This window comes from Salmo trutta, chromosome 34 (genome assembly GCF_901001165.1).
Source record: "Salmo trutta chromosome 34, fSalTru1.1, whole genome shotgun sequence".
NCBI classification, from domain to species: Eukaryota; Metazoa; Chordata; class Actinopteri; order Salmoniformes; family Salmonidae; genus Salmo; species Salmo trutta.
The window spans coordinates 16,050,722-16,078,685 of record NC_042990.1 but is presented as its reverse complement, the minus strand read 5'-3'; the positions used below and the strand labels follow the sequence as shown (position 1 = coordinate 16,078,685).

The 27,964-nt window shown below is 44.0% G+C and overlaps 1 protein-coding gene across 1 annotated transcript; it reads left to right on the top strand.

Annotated features, from left to right (window-relative positions):
* The first annotated feature begins 439 nt into the window (after nucleotides 1–439).
* Nucleotides 440–26,737, top strand: LOC115173181 (immunoglobulin superfamily DCC subclass member 3-like). The gene is made up of 14 exons (XM_029731104.1): nucleotides 440–445; nucleotides 699–832; nucleotides 1,374–1,465; nucleotides 1,822–2,133; nucleotides 5,859–6,003; nucleotides 6,265–6,395; nucleotides 6,743–6,880; nucleotides 7,526–7,684; nucleotides 17,254–17,419; nucleotides 18,057–18,307; nucleotides 18,623–18,787; nucleotides 20,751–20,939; nucleotides 26,280–26,393; nucleotides 26,604–26,737. The coding sequence occupies exons 1-14, from the start codon at nucleotides 440–442 to the stop codon at nucleotides 26,735–26,737; spliced, it is 2,136 nt and encodes a 711-aa protein (XP_029586964.1).
* The last annotated feature ends 1,227 nt before the right edge of the window (nucleotides 26,738–27,964 follow it).

Sequence of the window (27,964 nt, the reverse complement as noted above, 5' to 3'; positions counted from 1 at the left end):
CAAACATAATGCTTTGTATTCAGGACATAAAGTAAAAAAATTTGGGGTAAATAGTCAGTTGCACAACTGAAGGTATTTTCTGCATTTAACCCAACCCCTTTGAATCAGAGAGGTAGAGCGGGATGCTTTATTTGACTTCATCAATGCACAGGTTGCAGTTGTTGGAGGTTAACTGCCTTGCTCCAGGGCAGAACAACAGATTTTTACCTTGTCGGCTCGGGGATTCAATCCATCAACCTTCAGGATACTGGCCCAGCGCTCCTAACTGCCAGGCTACCAGGATGCATGTTTTGTAATATTTTTATTCTGTATGAAATTGTAAAAGTAAGTTAGGGTGCACAGAGGACACTAATCAAGTGGAGTGGTCACCAGAAAGAAGAGGATGAAGAGAGGATTTGTGAGAACATTGTTATTACAATTAAAGTCTAGGGCATAAGTCATGGATGTGAGACCTCAGCTTTGCCAGGTGCTGTATGGAAGGGTGTGAAGGTGTGATGTGATTGTGGTGGCGGTCAGAGGGGACGATAAGAAGAAAGGGGGGTTAGATGAGAAGAAAGGGGGGGTTCGCTATAGTTTTGATAAATGGATGCAAATGTTCTCCATTAACTTGATGGTGCGTCTCATCATGCAAGTTCAAGAGCATGGGGCTTTGAGGGTGTGTAACTTTCTCACTCCTTTTTTCCTCCCCACCTCAACAGCTGGGAGAAAGGGAGCGGACATCTCGAGGGGTCAGGGTGGGGCAGGGGTTTTTGAATCTGTTTTCCCCCAAAAAGATGAAGAAAATGGGGAAGACTTGCCGTGTCGGCGGGGTCAACTTCGAGAGGAGAATGGGGTGATTCAGTGGCATGGGAAAGTCACCCCGGAGCCTTGGTGAAAGGGATGCAGGGATGCGGGGGGGAATTAGAGGGGCAGATGGCCCCCATAGAGGGGTGTGTTGGTTTATGGTGATGAGAATTTCTAGGGGTTGTGGGGAGGTGGGGTAAGAACAAGTATGAGTGTCGTCACTGCGCCATTGTCGCCAGTCTGCGCTTGGTTTAATAACCTCTTAGGGATCAGTCTGCGCTTGGTTTAATAGAAGTTCTCCTAACTTGACCCCACTAAGCCTTGCTAGTCTTCTGCCTCCGTCTCGGCCGTAGTTCCTACCCTCCTTGGCTCAATGACTCCCTGGCATTTGGCCCTATTATTCTGTCCGGTTTCCGTAAAAGTCTTGTGGACGATGGAACTAACACAGCCATCAATCAGTTGGCCGGTGTAGAGTGTCAAATGCAGTTTTTGGGATTGGAAGAGTTCGCCCCTGGGGCGAACGTGGCTGTCCGTCTCTATTCTGGTCCCCTTCTGTGTTATTGTGTCTACGTCTTTGCTTGTAAACACAGATACAGAGGGCATAGGACGGGAAACTTGGTGTATGAATGGATTAGAGACAGGCAAGGCTCCAGCCATGACATGCTCAGTGCCCCAGTACAAAGTGCTGTGAGGTGTAGTTTGAATTCTTTCATTTACTAGATTGTCCCATAAGGTCCGATTATCAAGCTCCCTTACTGGTCCGTCCTCCTTACCTCATCTTATAGTGATTGGGTTGAAAGGTACTTTATGGGTAAACTATATAGCCAACATTGAGTTCCTTTGGGAATTTACTTATAGTGGGTGATTAGATAAACAAATGCAATTGCATCACCGGTGTTCACAATAATAAACACAGTATTATCCTCATCATCCTGGACTACATGACATCATTTCTCCCCGCTGTACTGGTCTACAAAATGAACCAACACTGATGTTCTCAACCCTAACTGCCAATGATCTTCTTCCCCCCTTTTCTAGATGTATGTGGTGCCAAGGAGCTGGCGTTCCTATTGGAGCCCAGTGACGTCATCGCTGTGCGGGATCGGCCGCTGATGCTGGACTGCCGGGTGGAGGGTGAGGGTACCATCTCAATCACGTGGCGCAGGAACGGGGTGCCCATGGTTGTGGAGGAGCGGGTACAGGTGCTGCCCAATGGGACCCTCTTCATTCAGAGCTTCCAGAAACGACTAGAGAGAGATGGAAGTGAGACGGACGTTGGAGAGTACGACTGCGCCGCCCAGAACCGCTTTGGCATGCTGGTCAGCCGCAAGGCCCGGGTTCAGCTTGCATGTGAGTTCCCCTCCCTTACATACTGTTTAACCTAGTGTAATTTATGTAATGGTGACCTACAGTATGTACCAGTCGCCTACATAACAGTCACTTATGTAGAGGGGATGTCCAACACTCAACGTACATACAATACACAGAAAACATTTCACCTATCTATCTATACACAACACAAGATAGCATAGTATTGAGTATTAAGGGAAATTGTTAATTTGCACTTGCTGGGATCGTTGTTCTCCACCTGCCAACCACTACTGGTGCTAATACAGTAGCCAAATAACTCATTTTAAAGACTATATCAATACAAAGATTACACATCTTGACTTATGGCCGAGGCGCCATTTTACAAATATCAAAAATACGCTTTTATTTTCAGTCAAGGGAAAAATATAAGAGTTACATAATACATATACATTATTGCCCAGTACATAAAACATAGTTTTAGAGTAGCCTTGAATAATCACATATGTTTGAGTGTGGTTTGCCAACACTCTTATGCCCCATTGTGTCGTATTTCATTACTCCATACGTCATCTTGACAGAGTCTTGCCCCGCTACTGAACGAACAAGTGTAGTGTTTGTAACGCAAGATGGTGGAGAGCCCTCTCGTCAGAGATTTATTTTGGGAGATTGCTAAATATTACCTTTTCATTCAAGACAGCATAAATATATTGTTTCAGGTAATAATACATGTTTTGTTGAGTTACTTTGCAATCCCACTCTGTTGTGGACGTCCCCATTGAAATGCATGACATCCGATGCAACGTAACGGATTGCTTATGGGTAATGTGAACGAGGCTTTACAATTAGTAATATGTTCAATGTGTAGCCTGGCTACACAAACACATGATTAGTTAATAATATTCCCTTCTGAATGTGATTTAGAGAGAACCAGCAGCGAATGTTACCAGGGTAAGGCTACAGAAGTCATAAAAACTGTGGAGGTCAAAGCATGGATTTTGTATCTATAGGAGATCACTAAATGTAGTCCCATCTCTGTCAAAACAAGCAATAGAGTCTGTTCTTAATGATGCTCCATACTGCAAACACCTTTGTTGCATACTACTTCTCTGATAGAGTTCAGTGTGTGAAATCGGAGGGCCTGTTGTCCGGACCTCTGGCAGTCTCTATGGGGGTGCCACAGGGTTCAATTCTTGGGCCGACTCTTTTCTCTGTATACATCAATGATGTCGCTCTTGCTGCTGGTGAGTCTCTGATCCACCGCTACGCAGATGACACCATTCTGCATACTTCTGGCCCTTCTTTGGACACTGTGTTAACTAACCTCCAGACGAGCTTCAATGCCATACAACTCTCCTTCCGTGGCCTCCAACTGCTCTTAAATACAAGTAAAACTAAATGCATGCTCTTCAACCGATCGCTGCCTGCACCTGCCCGCCCGTCCAGCATCACTACTCTGGACGGTTCTGACTTAGAATATGTGGACAACTACAAATACCTAGGTGTCTGGTTAGACTGTAAACTCTCCTTCCAGACTCACATCAAACATCTCCAATCCAAAGTTAAATCTAGAATTGGCTTCCTATTTCGCAAAAAAGCATCCTTCACTCATGCTGCCAAACATACCCTCGTAAAACTGACCATCCTACCGATCCTCGACTTCGACGATGTCATTTACAAAATAGCCTCCAATACCCTACTCAATAAATTGGATGCAGTCTATCACAGTGCCATCCGTTTTGTCACCAAAGCTCCATATACTACCCACCACTGCGACCCGTACGCTCTCATTGGCTGGCCCTCGCTTCATACTCGTCGCCAAACCCACTGGCTCCACGTCATCTACAAGACCCTGCTAGGTAAAGTCCCCCCTTATCTCAGCTCGCTGGTCACCATAGCAGCACCCACCTGTAGCACGCGCTCCAGCAGGTATATCTCACTGGTCACCCCCAAAGCCAATTCCTCCTTCGGCCGCCTCTCCTTCCAGTTCTCTGCTGCCAATGACTGGAACGAACCACAAAAATCTCTGAAACTGGAAACACATCTCCCTCACTAGCTTTAAGCACCAGCTGTCAGAGCAGCTCACAGATTACTGCACCTGTACATAGCCCATCTATAATTTAGCCCAAACAACTACCTCTTCCCCTACTGTATTTATTTATTTATTTTGCTCCTTTGCACCCCATTATTTCTATTTCTACTTTGCACTTTCTTCCACTGCAAATCTACCATTCCAGTGTTTTACTTGCTATATTATATGTACTTCGCCACCATGGCATTTTTTTGCCTTTACCTCCCTTATCTCACCTCATTTGCTCACATTGTATATAGACTTATTTTTCTACTGTATTATTGACTGTATGTTTGTTTTACTCCATGTGTAACTCTGTGTTGTTGTATGTCAAACTGCTTTGCTTTATCTTGGCCAGGTCGCAATTGTAAATGAGAACTTGTTCTCAACTTGCCTACCTGGTTAAATAAAGGTGAAATAAATAAATAAAATAAAGATATGGTTAAAGTGACTATGCATATATGATGAACAGAGAGTAGCAGTAGCGTAAAAGAGGGGTTGGTGGGCGGTGGGTGGTGGGTGGTGGGACACAATGCAGATAGCCCGGTTAGCCAATGTGCGGGAGCACTGGTTGGTTGGGCCAATTGAGGTAGTATGTACATGAATGTATAGTTAAAGTTACTATGTATATATGATAAACAGAGAGTAGCAGCAGCGTAAAAGAGGGGTTGAGGAGGGGCACACAATGCAAATAGGCCGGGTAGCCATTTGGTTACCTGTGCAGGAGTCTTATGGCTTGGGGGTAAAAACTGTTGAGAAGCCTTTTGTCCTAGACTTGGCACTCCGGTACTGCTTGCCATGCGGTAGTGGAGAGAACAGTCTATGACTGGGGTGGTTGGGGTCTTTGACAATTTTTTGGGCCTTCCTCTGACACCGCCTGGTGTAGAGGTCCTGGATGGCAGGCAGCTTAGCCCCAGTGATGTACTGGGCCGTACGCACTAGCCTCTGTAGTGCCTTGCGGTCGGAGGCCAAGCAATTGCCGTACCAGGCAGTGATGCAACCAGTCAGGATGCTCTTGATGTTGCAGCTGTAGAACCTTTTGAGGATCTCAGGACCCATGCCAAATCTTTTTAGTTTCCTGAGGGGGAATAGGCTGGCAACCCAAGACCACCTCGGACTCTATAGACTCTGTTATAAATGATGCTTCTTGCTGAGAACACCTTAGTTGCATACCTTGCAACTTGAGACCACCTCAGACTCTCATCTCTTTTGTTTATTTGAGTCACTGTGGGTGATGAATGGTACAACCCACTAAGTGTACTGACATGTGGACATACACAAAACATACACACACAAAACATATAATGTTCAGCCAAGATTTAAGATAAACACACTGCAACGCTGCTGGGTTTTCACGCTTAACAGTTTCCCGTGTGTATCAAGAATAGTCCACCACCCAAAGGACATCAATCCAACTTGACACAACTGTGGGAAGCATTGGAGCCTGTGGAAATCTTTCGACACTTTGTAGTATCCATGCCCTGACAAATTGAGGCAGTTATCAAAGCAAAAGTGGGGGGAAGGTGTTCTTAATATTTTGTACACTCAGTGTATATTTTTCTATAATATTGTTGACTCTGCTGCTTATCTTGGACCAGGTCTCCTCTTGCAAAATAGAGATGTTATCTCAATGAGACTAACCTGGGTCAATGAATGTTAAATGGGGATATATGTTTTGCTGTTCTTTCTTCCTCAGTTCTCCCTAAGTTCCATACCCACCCAGAGTCCATGTCAGTGGACGATGGCGGTGTGGCTCGCTTCAAGTGCCAGGTCAACAGTGTGCCTGAGGCCAACATCACCTGGGAGAGGGACAGAACCCCACTCAGTACCACCGACAACAGGTATCATCATACTAATATATAGGCCTATACACCCACTCACACACACCTACAAAAAATGGGTTATTGTTGGATGATTGCTAATGAACTTGGCTCTTGCCGTCACCCTGCAAGAGAGTTTGCCATATTAGCTGTGTAGGTACCTTGCTGCAGATAGGCATTTTGAAAAGTAGCTAACATTTAAATTCTCTGAATAACTATATGTCACATCTACTGTATGTTGGCACTAACACCTCTTTCAACCGCTCCCCCTCACTTGTCTAGGTACACTCTCCTGCCCATGGGTATCCTCCAGGTGACTGGTGTGAGGCGGATGGACGCCGGGGTGTACCGTTGTGTGGCCTCCAATATCGCCAACACTCGCTTCAGCCACGAGGCTGTGCTCAATGTGACCGGTGAGTGGGAATGACCCCACTGCTCAATGGCGACTCTCCATTGATAGCGCATCTTATTCCAGGACGAGGCTTAATCTGTGTCTGGGAAACCAGCCCTTACAATATAGATCATATAATTAGAGGGACCTGGTAATAGTGTTCCAATGGGTTTGTTCATGTTGCTTTTTTATCTATAATTTTATTTGTTTGGGACACTCTCTAAAGAATACTAAACTGACCACGTCTATGCTAGTCACACAAATCGTGTTAAAATTCCTATAGGCTTAAGCCAAAGTATTAACGGTCTTACGGTAGTGTCTTATCTCTCTTTGTGTGTGTGTGTTTGTGTCCTTTTCCTTTCTCTACAGGTGGGGCTTCCAGGATCTACAAGGAGCCAGTTATCCTCTCTGGGCCCCAGAACCTGACCATCACTGTCCACCAGACAGCCATTTTGGAATGCATCGCCACAGGGAATCCCCGGCCCATCGTGTCCTGGAGCAGGCTGGGTAATGACTGTTCTCATGCAATCAGAATGGCGTACAATGGCCTTCATTTCTACCATACTCAGATGAGTTAATGCTAGCAGCTAAACAATGATTTGATCTCTGTATCAGCTATTCTGCGTATTATGCACTATGTTGCTCTATAGACGGGTTAGCTGAGAACGTCACGAAAACGATGCACATGCTTCAATGGAGCAGAAGGCCATTGTTTTTGCGAATCTGTATGGCCAGATAGCTAACAACAATGACAAGAAGCTGTCATGTGTGGAATCGTAATGGCTTGTTTCAGTTAGTTTTTTCTTGTTCTTGATACCATGCCTTGTTTTAAGGTGTTTTGACTGATGTCACGTCTATGCTAACATGACAAAAAATTGCTAGCAAGCCGCTGTAACAATGTACTTGAGAGACAAGTGCTCATTGTGCAAATGTATTTATGTTTTTAATAAACATTGGAGACGAAATATAGTATAGTTCTTGTCAACAATCTAAGCCAAACCCGTTTTGCCCCATAGTTGTGCATGCATCGATTTTGTTGCTAAACAAACTTGATTTTTATTGTATGAACCCTGTGTTTTTTGTATTATGTTGGCCTATGTCTTATTCCTTTGTGTGTGAACTTGTGTGTGTACATTTGTGTGCTCTCTCCAGATGGGCGCTCCATCGGGGTGGAGGGCATCCAGGTGTTGGGCACTGGAAACCTGATGATCTCGGACGTGTCGCTGGAGCACTCGGGGGTGTACGTGTGCGCCGCCAACCGCCCCGGGACCAGGATGAGGCGTACCGCGCTGGGAAGACTGGTGGTTCAATGTGAGCTCCTTCCAAACACTTATACCCTTTTCCCACTACTGTGCAGAAGTAAGCCGAGCCAACCTGTACTGAGCTGGCCTGGTTTAGCATCCACCAGTGTTGCTGGCACAGTGATGTGAAAAGAAAATATCTGAGCCATCAGAGTACGGTTTAGATCAACACAAGAGTCTGAAAATGGTAATAATGTACCTGCCTCACCTCACTAAAAGGCAGAGCCTGAAGGCTGAATCAAAGTAAATTTTCAATAATTAATTAGGAATTTATTAAACAGTAAGTGATATCCTCCAATAATGGCTTTCCATATCACAGTGAGCCTTAGCCAATGATCATGACAACTGACCATGACACTGACGGATACACAAGATCGCAGGATGGGGGAGGGGGATTCATGTCCGGAAGGTGGGGTGGAGATGTGTGGGTGTAGGCTTTGGGCTTTTGGGACTGGCTGACCCCATCACATTAACCTGTATTGAATTTGGCCATGACTTCTGCCAGGGAAGGGAAGGAAAAGTGGTGGGTTTCTGAGAGAGGAGTTGATACCCAAGCTCCACCCTCTCACCTCATCTTTGCCCCCCTTAGAGCTTGAAGGGGGGGGGGGGGGTGGGGATGGGATGGGAGTTGGTTGTTTTTTTGGTGACACTATTGGCGTGATAAAGACCCCGGGCTCCCACTTGTAATTAAGCATTGACGCTAGTCACCAGCTGGACTTTGTGTGTGTGTCCACTGCTGCCACTACCTCAGTGACAAAGCCCATCCATCACCCAGCAACTGTCCATACGTTCACCCTCCTCATATTTCTAACTGTCATTACCCGCATTTTAATTGGCTATCCTAAGTGTTTCTCATTATACTGAGGAACACACAAGGGTCACAGCACCTCTAGTTAATGTGAGACCAACAACATAAGAAAAACATAGGGAAAAATATGGTCCTACCATAAACAACTATGGAAAGGAAAGAGGGACACCTAGTCAGTTGTACAACTGAATGCATTCAACTGAAATGTGTCTTCCGCATTTAACCCAACCCCTCTGATAGGTTTATATTAGAATGTAATCAGGTGTTTGCTCTCCTGCCTCTCTAGAAGCGATAATCGGCACTGAATATGTAACTGATATGTGCAACATATTGATGTTGATGTAATATATCTAACATTGCATTTGCACTTTCAAAGTCAATCAATATATTGAAATATCCTTAGCTTTTCCTTAATGAACTGGCCAAATATAGTTATTTTGAAGTACTTATTACAATACCTAGTTACAATACCTGCGATAGATTAGCGTCCTGTCCAGTGGGTGTACTTGTACATAAAGCTGCCTCAAGCTCCTGCCCCTATGGGCGTTCTGGCTTGGACAAGTTTTGCTTACTTAGTTACAATAGCTAGTAGCTAGCAAACTGTTACAATACCTAGCTACCAACATGTTACCTAATACCAAAACAAAATGTAGCCTATAGCAACAAAATGTTACCTAATACCTAGCTAGAAAATATGACCTGTAAACTAGATCTCCATATATCCCTTCACCCCTATAATCCATTTAAATTACTCTACTTTGCACCCAGCTGTTAAGGCTCTCCCCATCCATGTTGTGTCAGCCTCTTTGACCTGGTCAATCAATAGTTCTCCCAATCAGTCTTTCACAAGTGGATTGGCCATGGAGGACGTGGTCTTTAATGTATTCATACATTTATTGATTGATTTCTCTCTATTTGTTAAAGAAAAAAGAACAAAGAGCTTTTTAGGATGGCGGTCACATGAAATGGGTGAAATTATTGGTTCATGGACATTGTCAATGTCAAATACAGGCCAAAAGTGACCTAAAATCCCCCAATTCCCTTTTAAAATGTGATACTGGAGGTATATTCAGCTAGAATGTCCGTTCAATATTTGCTGATACTTGATACTGTTTTCAAAAGGTGTCTATCATACTGTTCTCAAAAAGTGGCTACAATCCACCACCATAGTATGGACTTAAATTTGCCATGTTGCATCCAATAATAGCAATACAAAGATATTGGTTAGGCACAAATCATATAGAATAGCAATGGTCATGAGACTAATTACTTCACCTATTTTTAGCTCTCACATGTTCCCTATTCCTGCCAATAAGGCAAGTCTGATCATATAGAATAATATGAAATACTTTGAGATATCATGCTATTAATATGTGAGACACCACTCAAGTTCAAAGTCCTACTTTGCAGTTGGAGGCCATTAGATATATACACTGTAAAGGAGGTTATTGGAGGCCATAGAGGTCTGCTATTTCACACACACTATCCTCCTGACAGACAGTCTGTTTCCCTGACCCTTCTGCTTAAACATTCCAGTCATGGTCATGATATGACGGGACAGGGGGGACAGCCAGGATAGGACAGGACAGATGCAAGGCCAGACATTTGGACAATGGAGAGAGGAGAGAAAGAACAAGTGAGAAATAAGGGGCAGGATGTGCAGACGGTCATTGTGTGTGGGGAAGGGGGAGTGAGGGATCACCTCTCACCTTTAATCTGTGACCCCTTACCCCTGACCCTGTCCTAAGAAAATGGTCGAAGTCGGGGAATAGAGGGCGGAACACCGTAACGGGCAGGACAGATATGTAAGGAGAGAGAGAAGGGGGTGGGGTTTGGTGTGGAGGAGGGTAAGATTGATGTGTCCCCCAAAGAGAGAGGAGGGTGACCAGTCCCCATACCCTGTCATTTGTTACTACGGTTTTTGGGTGAGTGAGGAGGGGGGACAGTTGTACTCGTCACAGCTGGATGTCAGGCGGTGGGGGCAGAGTTCAGGGGACACCGAGGGAGGGGGGACACAAAGGGTGCAGGGCATTGTGTGATGACTGCTTTCACTGAATGGAGGGCCGGTTAAATCATCCCCCTCATCCACTGCCTTCTTTGGGGTAGAACATTTTCATTTGAAAAATGTGGAGAAGGTTGGAATCGTTGAAAGGATTTAAAATGCAGATCCCACAGCTGCCGGCTTACTGAGAAGGTCTTTTTCACATTAGATATGAGTGTCAGAACCAAACATCATATGTCAGAAAGTAGAACATACACTATATATACAAAGTATGTGGACACCCCTTCAAATTAGCGGATTTGGCTATTTCAGCCATACCCGTTGCTGGCAGGTGTATAAAATCGAGCACACAGCCATGCAATCTCTATAGACAAACATTGACAGGAGAATGGCCTTACTGAAGAGCTCAATGACTTTCAATGTGGCACCGTCATAGGATGCCACCTTTCCAACAAGTCAGTTCATCAAATTTCTGCTCTGCTAGAGCTTCCCCGATCAACTGTAAGTACTGTTATTGTGAAGTGGAAACGTCTAGGAGCCACAACGGCTCATCTGCGAAGTGGAAGGCCACACAATCTCACAGAACAGGACTGCGGAGTGCTGAAGCGCGTAGCGTGTAAAAATCATCTGTCCTCGGTTGCAACACTCACTACTGAGTTCCAAACTATCTCTGGAAGCAACGTCAGCACAATAACTGTTTGTCTGGAGCTTCATGAAATGGGTTTCCATGGCCGAGCAGCCGCACACAAGTCTAAGATCACCATACGCAATGCCAAGCGTCGGCTGGAGTGGTGTAAAGCTCGCTGCCATTGGACTCTGGAGCAGTGGAAACGTGTTTTCTGGAGTGATGAATCATGCTTCACCATTGGTCAGTCCGACGGATGATCTGGGTTTGGCGGATGCCAGGAGAATGCTACCTGCCACAATGCATAATGGCAACTGTAAAGTTTGGTGGAGGAGGAATAATGGTCTGGGGATGTTTTTCATGGTTCGGGCTAGGCCCCTCAGTTCCAGTGAAGGGAAATCTTAACGCTAAAACATACATGACATTCTAGACTATTCTCTGCTTCCAACTTTGTGGCAACAGTTTGCGGAAGGCCCTTTCCTGTTTCAGCATGAAACAAACTCCATTTACAAAATCAATTGTGTTAGAAATAGATCAGTTACCTTTTGATAAATATACTACACAGATGAGGGTCATATCCAAGCTATATATGGATATCTATATAGCTCTTAGTCACATGATCTATGAAACTATAACTAGGAACAACGTAACATAAGTGATATATGTTTCAAAATGTAGTCCTACCACAAAAGACAAAGCCCCCCTATTTGATTTGGTTATGTATCTGTGTTGCCTTAGTGACAGCCTGGAGCCCTGAAATTAGGTTAAAATAGACTCTGAAATAGACTCTGAACCAAACTGGAAGGATGTTTTGTGTTTGTAGCATATCCTCCAGCTGTGCGTAATTGCATAATGAATTATGTTGGTACAAATGTAATGTGGTTTGTCTCTTAACACTCAGTCTCCTCATTCTTGCCCTTACAAGTGGGATATAACTACTGACCAAATGACGGTAATAACTACTGACCAAATGATAGAAATAACTTCTGACCAAATGACAGTAATAACTACTGACCAACTGATAGAAATAACTTCTGACCAAATTACAGTAATAACTACTGACCAAATGATAGAAATAACTTCTGACCAAATTACAGTAATAACTACTGACCAAATGATAGATATAACTTCTGACCAAATTACAGTAATAACTACTGACCAAATGATAGAAATAACTTCTGACCAAATTACAGTAATAACTACTGACCACAAACAACAGTCTGGGTGTAGGATATATAAGTAAATTGGGTAGATGTACTGTATGTATGCACTTAGTTCGATATGACTCAGTGTTTGAACTAGTCCTGACCACTGACCAGTATCCAAGGTTATGAGCTCTGTGTTCAGTGTAGACACATCACAGATAAATGTGATTGATTTCATGAACACTGTTTGATTCTGTGGCGACGGAGCAAAGTGAGGGCTCAGGGACCCTAGACCCAAAAGAGATATATCCTGAACATAGGATAGCCACTCAACCTTGACCGGGGTCATTATAATTGGGCAGACTGATGCATTTTTGTTCGGCTCTGCTTGGCTCCACCTCCATGGTTGAAGCGAGCATGTAATAAAACCCTACACACACACACACACACACACACACACACACACACACACAAAACACCCCCCTTGTGCTTCAGACGTCCATTCCAGTCGCCCCTTCCATTTAATCCAACAATCGGCCCAATAATTATCCCTCAACAGTCCCCCCCTGTCGTCATCATCTATCCTAACCCTAAACACAAATGCAACTTATTTGCAGAACAACAACAGTGTGGTTGTATGAAAGCAGTGCATGCTATCAACAGCAGTTATTAAATTATAGGTCATCAGGCTAGTGACATGATCTAGCCACTCTCAATTTCAAGTTGTTTTACATCATCCATTAGGGCTCCGTGAGAAATTGGTGAGAAATACAATGGCAAAAACATAGTGTAGACATATTCGAAGGCCATTAACCTAAAAGCTACAATGCTCAATGCTATAGCTGGCAATGCCTTAGATGTAATGACATACTAAACCAAGCAGTTACAGACTGGCTGAAGTGAAATTCAGATTAAATTTAATCAGTTTTCTCCGGGCATGTGCTGACCAACTGGCAGGTGTCTTCACTGACATTTTCAACATGTCCCTGATTGAGTCTGTAATACCAACATGTATTACACAAAGGCAACCTGCCTACATGACTACAGACCCGTAGCACTCATGTCCATAGCCATAAGTGCTTTGAAAGGCTGGTAATGGCTCACATCAACACCATTATCCCAGAAACCCTTGACCCACTCCAATTTGCATACCGCCCAAACAGATCCACAGATGATGCAATCTCTATTGCACTCTACACTGCCCTTTCCCACCTGGACAAAAGGAACACTTACGTGAGAATGCTATTCATTGACTACAGCTCAGCATTCAACACCATAGTACCCTCAAAGCTCATCACTAAGCTAAGGATCCTGGGACTAAACAACTTCCTCTGCAACTGGATCCTGGACTTCGAGACGGGCCGCCCCCAGATGGTGAGGGTAGGTAGCAACACATCTGCCACGCTGATCCTCAACACTGGAGCCCCCCAGGGGTGCGTGCTCAGTCCCCTCCTGTAATCCCTGTTCACCCATGACTGCATGGCCAGGCACGACTCCAACACCATCATTAAGTTTGCAGACGACACTACAGTGGTAGGCCTGATCACTGACAACGACAAGACAGCCTATAGGGAGGAGGTCACAGATCTGGCCGGGTGGTGCCAGAATAACAACCTATCCCTCAACGTAACCAAGACTAAGGAGATGATTGTGGACTACAGGAAAAGGAGGACCGAGCACGCCCCCATTCTCATCGACGGGGCTATAGTGGAGCAGGTCGAGAGCTTCAAGTTCCTTGGTGTCCACATCACCAACAAACTAGAATGGTCTAAACACACCAAGACGGTCGTGAAGAGGGCACGACAAAGCCTATTCCCCCTCAGGAAACTAAAAAGATTTGGCATGGGTCCTGAGATCCTCAAAAGGTTCTACAGCTGCAACATCAAGAGCATCCTGACTGGTTGCATCACTGCCTGGTACGGCAATTGCTTGGCCTCCGACCGCAAGGCACTACAGAGGCTAGTGCGTACGGCCCAGTACATCACTGGGGCTAAGCTGCCTGCCATCCAGGACCTCTACACCAGGCGGTGTCAGAGGAAGGCCCAAAAAATTGTCAAAGACCCCAACCACCCCAGTCATAGACTGTTCTCTCCACTACCGCATGGCAAGCAGTACCGGAGTGCCAAGTCTAGGACAAAAGGCTTCTCAACAGTTTTTACCCCCAAGCCATAAGACTCCTGCACAGGTAACCAAATGGCTACCCGGCCTATTTGCATTGTGTGCCCCTCCTCAACCCCTCTTTTACGCTGCTGCTACTCTCTGTTTATCATATATACATAGTAACTTTAACTATACATTCATGTACATACTACCTCAATTGGCCCAACCAACCAGTGCTCCCGCACATTGGCTAACCGGGCTATCTGCATTGTGTCCCACCACCCACCACCCACCGCCCACCAACCCCTCTTTTACGCTACTGCTACTCTCTGTTCATCATATATGCATAGTCACTTTAACCATATCTTTATTTTATTTATTTATTTCACCTTTATTTAACCAGGTAGGCAAGTTGAGAACAAGTTCTCATTTACAATTGCGACCTGGCCAAGATAAAGCAAAGCAGTTCGACAACATACAAAAACACAGAGTTACACATGGAGTAAAACAACATACAATCAATGATGCAGTAGAAAAAAATAAGACTATATACAATGTGAGCAAATGATGTGAGATAATGGAGGTAAAGGCAAAAAAATGCCATGGTGGCAAAGTAAATAAAGTATGGCAAGAAAAAACACTGGAATGGTAGATTTGTAGTTTGAAGAAAGTTAAAGTTAAAATATAAATATAAATAATATGGTGCAAAGGAGCAAAATAAATAAATACAGTAGGGGAAAAGGTAGTAGTTTGGGCTCAATTAAAGATGGGCTATGTACAGGTGCAGAGATCTGTGAGCTGCTCTGACAGCTGGTGCTTAAAGCTAGTGAGGGAGATAAGTGTTTCCAGTTTTAGAGATTTTTGTAGTTCGTTCCAATCATTGGCAGCTGAGAACTGGAAGGAGAGACGACCAAAGGAGGAGTTGGCTTTAGGGGTGACCAGAGAGATATACCTGCTGGAGCGCGTGCTACAGGTGGGTGCTGCTATGGTGACCAGTGAGCGGAGATAAGGGGGGACTTTACCTAGCAGGGTCTTGTAGATGACCTGGAGCCAATGTGTTTGGCGACGATGATGAAGTGAAGGCCAGCCAACGAGAGCATACAGGTCGCAGTGGTGGGTTGTATATGGGGCTTTGGTGACAAAACGGATGGCACTGTGATAGACTGCATCCAGCTTGTTGAGTAGGGTATTGGAGGCTATTTTGTAAATGACATCGCCGAAGTCGAGGATTGGTAGGATGGTCAGTTTTACGAGGGTATGTTTGGCAGCATGAGTGAAGGATGCTTTGTTGCGAAATAGGAAGCCAATTCTAGATTTCACTTTGGATTGGAGATGATTGATGTGAGTCTGGAAGGAGAGTTTACAGTCTAACCAGACACCTAGGTATTTGTAGTTGTCCACAAATTCTAAGTTAGAACCGTCCAGAGAAGTGATGCTGGATGGGCGGGCAGGTGGAGGCAGCGATCGGTTGAAGAGCATACATTTAGTTTTACTTGTGTTTAGGAGCAGTTGGAGACCACGGAAGGAGAGTTGAATGGCATTGAAGCTCGTCTGGAGGGTTGTTAACACAGTGTCCAAAGAAGGGCCAGAAGTATACAGAATGGTGTCGTCTGCGTAGAGGTGGATCAGAGATTCACCAGCAGCAAGAGCGACATCATTTATGTATACAGAGAAAAGAGTTGGCCCAAGAATTGAACCCTGTGGTACCCCCATAGAGACTGCCAGAGGTCCATATCTACATGTATATACTACCTCAATCAGCCTGACTAACCGGTGTCTGTATGTAGCCTCGCTACTTTTATAGCCTCGCTACTGTTATTTTCCACTGTCTTTTTACTGTTGTTTTTATTTCTTTACTTACCTATTGTTCACCTAATACCTTTTTTGCACTATTGGTTAGAGCCTGTAAGTAAGAATTTCACTCTAAGGTCTACACCTGTTGTATTCGGTGCACGTGACAAATAAACTTTGATTTGATTTTTCTTGCAATTCAATCTCTCTCATTATCTCTATGTCCTCACATCTTCCTCAACATTCCTCTTACCGATTAAACAAACAAGCAAAAGACCAAATACACTTTGAGGGCCATTGCTTAACAACAACACCTTCAAGTCTTGTATAGATCCTGGGGATCTGTATTGGTGTCCGTTTAAAGAAATTGGGGTCCAACGGAGAGAAAGCACCTTGGGGAATATAAAATCCATGCCTCCTCCATCCCTCGATCTCTCTCACTTTCTTTCTCCATCTCTATCTCTCTCACGCTCTCTCTCGCACTCTCTCCTGCTCTCGCTCTCTCTGCTCTCACACTACCTCTCCCTTAGACCCTGTTTATCTCTCTTCCCAGGCCCAGTCTCTCTGGGCCTTAGCCATAGAGGGGAGAGGGCAGGGGCTCAGGGGGTGTCAGTCAATAAATCAATGAGATGCTTAGGGGGCAAGAGGAGCTGGGGGTCTCTACATATATGCATGTCCCATTGTGTGCTATTGAATTTGGTGTCAGGCGGGACAGTGAACCCCGCATCTGTCCTGGGGACACTGGAGAGCCACGAAGGGTCAGAAGGGGATAGAGAAGTGGGGGTTAGGGTTATGTTAGGCTGTCCTGTGGAAGTCTCTCCCTATGTTAAGTTCAAGCTCCAGGAAGAGGAGAGGAATGTTTATATAGATCTGTTGTGGTAGATGTAGGGATGTTTGTATGTATTGATACACCTGCAATTGTTAACATTGAGGTATATGTAATGTGGGCAGCATGCTATAGGCTACTATAACTAGGGACAAAGTGTTTCCTGGTCAGGTCACACAAGCGAATGCAATTGTAGCTTGAATTTCCCCCGCAGTGATACAAGGATTAATCACTTACATACACAATACACTTACAACAAATACATAATTCTCTCTCAACTAGCTCCCCCTGAGTTCATGCAGTGGCCGCAGTCTGTCTCGAAACCAACGGGGGGCAGTGCTGTATTCACCTGTGTGGCCCAGGGCGTCCCCGAGCCTCACCTCATCTGGCTGAAGAATGGCAAGATCCTGATGCCCAGCGACAACGTCAAGCTCACCAACAACAACAGGTACTGTACACCAGGGGTGTATTTATTCCGCCGATTCGGTTGCAAAACATGTCTTAAACGGAAGCAAATGGAATGAAACGGGGAGGGACCTACCAGAATTTGTCCAATAGAAACTCTTGTTTTGCTCTCTTTGCTTCCGTTTGGTTCTTAAACGGTAATGAATACACAGCTGGGTTTACATATAAGCAGACACTAAATCTTATCTGTAGCGACTTAGGCCTATATTCAGTGCATTCAACTTAAGTAGGTAAAACAAACATATCAAAATCATTGCAAGTAAAATGTTCGTCGAAATGTACGCTAAATCTGCGAAAATCAGCACTTCCCCTGGATTATTTTCCAAGTGGACCTACAGAAGAGCAGTTCATATATTTCACCACAAGGTGGCATTTTTGGATAGTGGCTGAAATCTCCCTCTGAGTAGGCTGAAGCTCTGTATTTACACTGAGCAAGAGAGGATGGGAATCAATAATTATGTTTTTAATCACAAAGAATTCCATTGTATATCTGAATATTTGTTTTAATACATACAACCAACCCATTTTTATGTTGTTTACCCAATATATCAATGTTTTAATCTGTACTAACTCAAATAAACAATCAAAAATGGATCTAATCTTTAATCTCCATTATCCAGCACCCTGGCCATGACGCGCATCACCTCGGAGGATGAGGCCATCTACCAGTGCATCGCTGAGAACATGGCAGGCACCAACCAGGCTAGCGCCCGTTTGGCTGTGCCCCTGGCCAAGGATCTGCCCGACTCCCCCCAGGGCCTCACGGCCACAGCCCTCTCCCCCAGCGCCCTGCAGCTCGCCTGGATCCAAGTGCCAACCGAGATCACCGACGGCATCATCGGCTATGTGCTCCACAGCCGCAAGATCGGAGGTGAGTGAGAGTCTGTGTGATAATCTATCAGCGCTCAAAGCAGAGCTAGGAGAAAGCTCTTTCTTAATTGCCTCAAAAAAATCTGTCCTCTCCTAGCCTCCTGTCCTTCATTGTGCTGATCTAAAGGAACTGGCCAGGTGAAAGCCGGCCAGTTTACTAAGGACAGATTTATAAGCAATTGAGATAGCATTTTGTTTTCTTTCAAATACTTTAGTTGCACTTGACTGAGTGTGCCTGCTGCAGTGGAACTTAACCCTAATTTATATTTCTTCTGCCACATCAACTAATGACAATACTGCTTGTTGTTCCCCCCAGAGCCGGACAGCAGAGAGCTGCAGGAGGCAGTCAGTAAAACCACCTTCCAGCACAACTTTATCAACCTGGAGGCAGCCACCACCTACTCCATCTACCTCAAGGCCTACTCCCCACTGGGCGCCAGCCAGCAGTCCAGCACTGTGGTGGCCACAACACTAGGGGGCGGTATGTCACCAGGAACATGTTAATGTTATGATCAGCTTACATGCTGACCACGCTGCTCGCGTTGCGTGAGTTGCAAAATAAATGTACGCATACATGTTATTCAATTATTTCACCCACACTGCTCGCGCGCGTCAACAAATGTTGGCGTAGCCAGGCGCTAAAATAGCTCGACGTGCTGCAAGTCCCGCCTTACCCATCTCCTCATTGGTTTTTAGGAGCATATGCCAACTTGCCATCTCCTCATTGGTTTTTAGGAACATATACCCACGTGGGTGATTGAAAGATGAACTGAGGTCCACACTCCAGTCCAGTTGGTAGTGGTAATGCACCGTAAAGTTGGTTGCCAACCGCCATATAAAACCCGAAGAAGAAGCCTGAAGGAGGAGAGATTACAAAAAACTAACTCGGTTTACCCTTTTATCTGTGGATTAATTGTCGGAGTAGAGGACCTTGGTCATTTCAGGTGTCACGCTCTGATCAGTTTCACCTGTCCTTGTGCTTGTCTCCACACCTCTCCAGGTGTCGCCCATCTGCCCATCTCCAGGTGTTGCCCACCCGTCTGTCTGTGCCAGTTCGTTTTGTTTGTTCATACCTACCAGCGTTTTTCCCTTGCTCCTGCCTTTGCTATAGTCCCTGTTTTCTAGTTCCCAGTTTTGACCTTTCCTGCCTGCCGTCCTGAGCCCGCCTGCTGTTCCGGTGCCTTACACCCTCTCTGGATCTTTGACCCCTGCCTGCCTTGACCTGTCGTTTGCCTGCCCCTTTTTAAAGAATAAACTTTCGTTTCTTCAACACTGTCTGCACCTGGGTCATACCTAAAACGTGATATTCAGGTAAAATAACAATCCAATGTTTATATCCCAGGACAAATTAGCTAACAACAGCAAGCGAGCTAGCTAAAATGCCATAGATATTTAATGCTTTTCAATCTGTCCCCAAATTAATATAGTTGGTTCAGAGTTTGTTTTGATATTTCAACCTGCGTGTCCTGATCGCGTCTGGTGTGGGTGGACAAAATCAACATGCACGCGCGCGAGCGGTCTGGTCAGCATGTTACCTTCCCCAAAGCCTAAACATAACCATTTCCCTGTGTGCAACATAAAGGGTTACACTTTATAATTACTTTCAACAATAACCATTTATAAACTGTGTATGAATAGTGTACTATTATACTTATAGTGTACATATGCTATTAATAAATTTGGGTTTTTGAATTTAACATTTATAAACATTTACTCACATTTATAAGCATTCCTAAACATTTATAAGCATAACTAATGTCTTATTTATAAGAGTTATAATTAAATATAACCAAATAAATTGATTCTATTATATTATGGGGGAAAATGTAAAGCTGACCTAGGATCAGTGTCTAGTGGCTACTTCACTCTACCCCACATACAGTAGCTCCATGTACAGTATATTGCACAAAGAGGACAGCAGAGAGCTTTAGGATGATGTAGCTAGACTAGTGTAAGATTGATAGTGTACGATTGGGAATATGTCCTGTGTAAGATGTAGCTTTTTTTATGATTCTACAGCCTGATAGCCTGCCTGGTTATTTAGAACCTGTGATCAAATGAAGGAGTTTATCTCCTCTTCCCTCTTTTGATGTAATTTCATAATTTTTACATCTCACATCCCCCTTTTCTCATCTGTTCTCTCCATGTCTGGGCACTTATGTCAATCCTCATATACTATTTCACTCTTCTTCCGTCACTGACAAACACTCCCTTGTTTAATCCTCCCGGTTTACTATCTCTTTGAGCTTTATCATAATTTCATCCTCACCTCTCTTTTTCTCTCTCTGCAATTGTATTCAATTCATACACCCTCTCTTTCATACTGCCTCTCTAACCTTCTCTACACTATTTCTATCTTTCTGCTCTCCTTTCCAATCATTGATTAATTTATAGTTGTTGTTTTTTTACATCCAATGTCCTAATCTCCATCTCTACTCCTGTAGTACCCACTCCCCCTACCTTCTTCACCAAGGTGGTGAACTCCACTGCGGTCCAGGTGCTATGGGAGCTCCCCAGCAAGCCTGGCAAGGCAGAGGGCTTCAGGCTCACCTACCGCAGGGTCCCGTACACCGACTTCCAAGGGCCAGTTCAATTCCCCTGCCACGTCAATGCCCACACCATCTCCCGTCTTGGTGAGTGAGTGAGAGACAGAGAGAGAATGTGTATGCATGAATTATGCAAGAACAGAATCATATCACCTCCAGCAACAGAATTATTAGTTTGTTTTTATTTGTCTCTTAGACACGGGAAAGAATCAGTTAACATAGTAATGTAATTACCTTTATAATATTTTGTGCACTGTTCCTACCACATTAGTCAATGTAACAATAATGATGTAAAGCTGAAATAATAAGAGAGTTGAGGAAAGAAATACAGAAAATACAGGAAACCATTTACATTTCAGTCATTTAGCAGAATTTCTTATCCTGGAATGAAAAACAAATAAACACACCTGGGGTAAATATGTACTTTCTCCTATGCTATTAGAAAAAGCAATAACGCAGAAAAAAGCAGGCAAATAATTAGAGGGTTTGAAAGTCTTTATTACATGAGCATGACAAGGGCTTTAAAATCCACTTGATATTGGTGTTCCAATTTTTTGTTGTTGATATAAAGTTATTATAATATTATATTCATATTAAGATTACATTTATTATATTTTATGTTATAACAAAAATATATTAAATGATTTTTAAAAAATTAACATTTTAAATGATTTTTAAAGACTGCCAGTTATAATTCAAATAAATTGAATTTACCCCTGGTGAAATACAGATATTGTAATTGCTTTCCCCTGATAGCTGTCTTTTTATCCACCCACTTGGGGTCCAAGCTTTCATGTGTGGACCATGAATCAGTCCTATACTCCTGCACTGCTACCACATGTGAATTGATTGCCCCCCATTTATCTTCAGAGTTCATACTGTTAGGTGACCTAAACTGGGATATGCATAACATTCCGGCCGTCCTACAATCTAAGCTAGATGCCCTCAATCTCACACAAATTAACAAGGAACCTACCAGGTACAACCCTAAATCCGTAAACATGGGCACCCTCATAGATATCATCCTGACCAACCTGCCTTATAAATACACCTCTGCTGTTTTCAACCAGGATCTCAGCGATCACTACCTCATTGCCTGCGTCCGTTATAGGTCCGCGGTCAAACGACCATCTCTCATCACTGTCAAACGCTCCCTAAAACACTTCTGCAAGCAGGTCTTTCTAATCAACTTGGCCCGAGTATCCTGGAAGGATATTGACCTCATCTCATCTGTAGAGGATGCCTTGTTGTTCTTTAAAAGTGCTTTCCTCACCATCTTAAATAAGCATGCCCCTTTCAAAAAATGTTGAACTAAGAACAAATATAGCCCTTGGTTCACTCCAGACCTGACTGCTCTTGACCAGCACAAAAACATCCTGTGGCGTACTGCACTAGCATTGAATAGTCCCCGCGATATGCAACTTTTCAGGGAAGTCAGGAACCAATATACACAGTCAGTTAGGAAAGCAAAGGCTAGCTTTTTCAAACAGAAATTTGCATCCTGCAACACTAATTCCAAAAAGTTTTGGGACACTGTAAAGTCCATGGAGAATAAGAGCACCTCGTCCCAGCTGCCCACTGAACCGCCGATAAATCCCCGATAATCGAGAATTTCAATAAGGATTTCTTTACGGCTGGCCATGCTTTCCACCTGGCTACCCCAGCCTCGGTCAACAGCTCTGCACCCCCCACAGCAACTGGCCCAAGCACCCCCCCCCCCCCTCCCCGCCCGTTTCTCCTTCACCCAAATCCAGACAGCTGATGTTCTGCCATTATTGCAACCCCTATTACTAGTCTGTTCAACCTCTCTTTCGTATTGTCTGAGATTCCTAAAGATTGGAAAGCGGCCTCAGTCATCCCCCTCTTCAAAAGGGGAGACACTCTAAACCCAAACTGTTACAGACCTATATCCATCCTGCCCTGTCTTTCTAAAGTCTTCGAAAGCCAATTAACAAACAGATCATCGACCATTTCGAATCCCACCGTACCTTCTCCACTATGCAATCCGGTTACTGAGCTGGTCACGGGTGCACCTCAGCCACGCTCAAGGTCCTAAACGATATCATAACCGTCATCGATAAGAGACAGTACTGTGCAGCCGTCTTCATTGACCTGGCCAAGGCTTTCGACTCTGTCAATCACTGCATTCTTATCGGCAGACTCAACAGCCTTGGTTTCTCTAATGACTGCCTCGCCTGGTTCAGTATCTACATCTCAGATAGAGTTCAGTGTGTCAAATCGGAGGGCCTGTTGTCCGGACCTCTGGCAGTCACTATGGGGGTGCCACAGGGTTCAATTCTCTGGCCGACTCTTTTCTCTGTAAATATCAATCATGTCGCTCTTGCTGCAGGTGATTCTTTGATCCACCTCTATGCAGACGACACTATTCTGTATACATCTGGCCCTTCTTTGGACACTGTGTAAAGAAACTTCCAGACGAGCTTCAATGCCATACAACTCTCCTTCCATGGCCTCCAACTGCTCTTAAATGCTAGTAAAACTAAATGCATGCTCTTAACCGATCGCTGCCTGCCTGCCCGCCCGCCCGACTAGCATCATTACTCTGGACGGTTCTGACTTAGAATATGTGGACGACTATAAATACCTGGGTGTCTGGCTAGACTGTAAACTCTCTTTCCAGACTCATATCCAATCCAAAGTTAAATCTAGAATCAGCTTCCTATTTCGCAGCAAAGTGTCGTGTCTTTGGCATCATTAAAGTGAGGACTTATTTTATCAAATCAATTCTCTGTAATTATTATTAGGTGATTAAACTAATCATGTACATGTAATTAACTAGGAAGTCTGGGCACCAAGGAAAATCTTCAGATTACAAAGTTATAATTTTCCTAATATAACTCTTCAGATATTTTAATATCTGATCAATTCTAATTAATGAATTATTTTTTACCTCAAGTTAGTCTCATTCCAAATGTCGTAAATTGCTGGTTATCTGCACGAACCCAGCCTTTACTATGAATTATCCATACACCAATTGTCTTAATCATTTATTTACTAACTAAATAATCACAGAAATGCATAAACAAACAAAAGTATTGGTTACAAGGAAATGATAGGGGAGGTTCCCTAGCGGGCTAAGCCGATATGACGGCTTGGTGGACAAAGGGAAGTGGGTGTGGACTGAAAAGGGCGGGAAAGACAAAAGGAGTCCCTACACAGTTGATAATTCTATTAATTGAAATGCTAATCCTTTGCACATGAACGCTCACTCATTCGGGGATAATTGCATTCAATATATATTTACGCCCAGTGTGTCATCGTGATCTCTGTTGGAATCGTCAGTCCTTCTGTTGGAGAGTTCATCCGAGTCTCTCTCTTTTTGCTTCCCTGAAGATCAAAGTATTTCGTGGTTAGAATGGATACTTCAGAGTACCATTCATTAAAGGTTTAACATCACCTTACATCGTTTCACAGATAGTTTCATCTTTATTCATTCATTTTATACAAGAATTAGATGCAAACCCCATAATTGAGAAATGTACATATTCAGAGATATAGTTAGGTGTGTTTCCTGTCCTCTCTGAGGTCACCAAATTAAACACACTTGTCATACCTGTCCCTTAAGTGTCCACGGACCATTCCCACCTTCTCACAAGTGGACATTTTGTATCAAATCCCCATTTTGGGGATTTAGGAGTTCGCCATGTGAAATACTTTGTTCTCTCTATGTGTCTCTTTCTGCATGGCCAGGGGGAGAGAGTCTCCTCCAGGAATTTATGACCTGAGATAACAGAACCTGGGTGTAGGAGAGAGAGAGAGAGGGGATGCCACGATCTATACCTAGAAAGGGCCACGTCATGACAAAAGCCTCCTTCACTCATGCTGCCAAACATATCCTCGTAACACTGACTATCCTACCAATCCTTGACTTAGGCGATGTCATTTACAAAATAGCCTCCGACACTCTACTCAGCAAATTGGATGCAGTCTATTTACAGTGCCATTCGTTTTGTCACCAAAGCCCTATATACTACCCACCACTGCGACCTGTATGCTCTTGTTGGCTGGTCCTTGCTACATATTCGTCGCCAAACCCACTGGCTCCAGGTCATCTATAAGTCTTTGCAAGGTAAAGCTCCGCCTTATCTCAGCTCACTGGTCACCATAGCAACACTCACCCGTAGCACGCGCTCCAGCAGGTATATTTCACTGGTCATCCCCAAATCCAACACATCCTTTGGCCGCCTTTCTTTCCAGTTCTCTGCTGCCAATGACTGGAACGAATTGCAAAAATTACTGAAGTTGGAGACTTATATCTCCCTCACTAACTTTAAGCATCAGCTGTCAGAGCAGCTTACCGATCGCTGCAGCTGTACACAGGCCATATGTAAATAGCCCATCCAACTACCTGCCTCATCTCCATATTTGTTTTTGTTTTTCTGCTCCTTTGCACACCAGTATTTCTACTTGCACATCATCATCTGCACATCTATCACTCCAGTGTTAATGCTAAATTGTAATTATTTTGCCACTATGGCCTATCTATTGCCTTACCTGCCTAATCTTACTACATTTGCACACACTGTATATACATTTTTCTATTGTGTTATTGACTGTATGTTTGTTTGTCCCATGTGTAACTCTGTGTTGTTTTTGTCGCACTGCTTTGCTTTATCTTGGCCAGGTCGCAGTTGTAAATGAGAACTTGTTCTCAACTGGCCTACCTGGTTAAATAAAGGTGGAAAAAAACATGCTGTTGTCTTACAACTGAATTGCAGAAAATTCAGAAAAAGATGTGATGTACGAAATGTGACATTGATTTCCAATAAGGCTAGGTTTAGGCCAGAGCTGGCTTTAAAAGGTTGCAGTGGTGCAGAGAATAACAATTACCCCATATTTGAATGATTATGTGACATGAGGTTAATTACCATGAACATGGAAGAGAAACTTAACATCCCTCTGTAGCACAGACATGTGAAAGAGAGCTCTTTTAAAAAAACAAATTCCTTACATGTTTTGCTGTATTTCGAAAAAATAAAGTTAAATGTAAAGCCACTTAGTGGAAAATTACTGGACAGGTTGGTGTCATTGCATTTAGAGCACAAATGTTATCATACTGTAGCAATAACTAAATCTATATTGAGAGATTAAAAGAGGGAGACATGGGAGGATGTTGGAGGTATCGAGTTAGAGATGACAGAGTGAGAGAGTTGAGAGGAAAGACAGTTGTAAGTGGGGGAGGGAGGGAGGGAGGGAGTAGGGGAAAGGAACAGTCCAGGCAAGAGAAGTGAAAAATGACATGCTCCCCAATTTCAATCTCTTTCAATCGCCCAATCAATAGCTTTGCTTTTACCGAGCAAGCAATCTACAAAACTCGGTCAATATCTCTCCATTTAAATTTGACCTTCAAAGTTGTCAAAGGGAATTTATAATGTGATACTGTCACCTTATGACTTGTTCTTGCAGAAACCGGCGCGGTGTATGAAGTCAATCTAGTGGCCTATAACGGGAACGGCGAGAGCGGTTGCTCCAAGAGGCTTGTGTCACTGACAGAAGAGGGCACCAGTGCCAAAACCAGTGGTGAGTGTCCAATAAATATTAGAGTCAAGTCAGTATTGAGTAATAAACAATATTTTCTAGACAAGTATTAGTTATTTGGTGATCTTCTATCCTTTTTGCTTCAAGTGCATTGTCTTATGATCTAATATGTCTTTCTGTATGTTACCAACTGTGTATTTGTACTGGCTAATGAGTGTATGGATGTGCACATCATGTGTTTCTTGGTTGCAGGTGGGGAGAACCAGTGTAACTGTATACAGGATGGCGAGGGCTCGATGGGCGGTATCGTGGTTGGCATTCATATTAGCATGGCCTGCATCATCTTCTGTGTGCTCTTCCTCATGTTTGGATACCGTCGCAGGTAAGTAGGGGCCCTACCTGATGGGACCCACTAGGTGTAGCTTTGCTTCTAGTACTGTACTTTCAGATTGGATTTTTAAGGTCAGGTAAACTTTAGATATATCCTGATCACCCAGGATTTATCTTGGCAGAGTGAGATTATGAATGTTAACTTTGGTATATTACATGTTAGAGTGGACTTGTATGCGTGTAATATTGAAACATGTATTAATGTCCCCAGTCTGTTCTGCAGTAAAGGGACTCAAGACAGCTGGTCTGTGCCAAGGGGGGAGGACCGGGGACACCTGGGACAAAACGGGATCCCCAAAGAGGGGGTCACTCGTCCGGCAGAAGTCGCCCTCAAGTTAGTGCCTCAGGTAGGAGGACCGGTGCACTGACACATTGACAAACTAACCTGACTCACTCACTAAACTGAAAACACTAAGCTAACCTCTCACATAATGTGGCCATTAGTTTTGTTCATCCATGGATCCATCGGCTATTTTCATCCCTGTAACAGACAGGAGGTGACTGAATAGATGTCCCGGTCTTATAATTGAATCATAGATGACATTAGAGCTGCATGATATGGGTTGCCAGGACACACGCATTCACGTCACAGTAGTTTGGCCTCCAGGGATAACTTAGTTTCTAAAACAAAGTTGACACCTTCAGGACATCTCGATTCGCCAATATCTCAGTATGAAGTGATCTATCATGCTCACAATCCCGTCTCTCTGTTGTCACAAGCTCATCCAACTATTCAATCTGAGATCTATATCTCATCCGTCTGTGATTTCTGACCCCATGATACTGTAGGTTACAAGCCTCAGGACTCTAGTCAATCAAACCTGGATTTGTTACCACTGAACGAAACATTTTTACCACGTCAAGAAAGTGTTCTAGAGACTAGGGTGTGTTTTTCTAAAGGGCTAATGTGGCACTTAAATTTTTTATTTGATTGAATTGGATCGTCAGAGCTGTGTTGAACAACATCGATGTTACTATGTCCAGGGGTAGAAATGATGAACAAGATGATTGGTCAACAACAACGCAGAAGTAATCATCAGTGGACAAAAGGAGAGATAAGATCGAAGTTGCTAAATTATAGACTCTGACACTCCGTCTTTTGTCTCTTTCTTTTCCAGAGTCGTGACTCCACAACTCAGGGAGGGGCTCTGGTGCGTCCAGCCCAATGCCAGGTCCTCATCGAGCAGCACTTGTCTGGTCTGCCTGGGACGGGCACTGGCTAA

Bases quoted from the DNA above. Each gene is read 5' to 3' on its own strand.
- LOC115173181 (XM_029731104.1), top strand. The intron at 1,466-1,821 runs GTGCTGTGAGGT...CCCCTTTTCTAG, and splicing joins GCTCAGTGCCCCAGTACAAA to ATGTATGTGGTGCCAAGGAG. The intron at 2,134-5,858 runs GTGAGTTCCCCT...TTTCTTCCTCAG, and splicing joins GGCCCGGGTTCAGCTTGCAT to TTCTCCCTAAGTTCCATACC.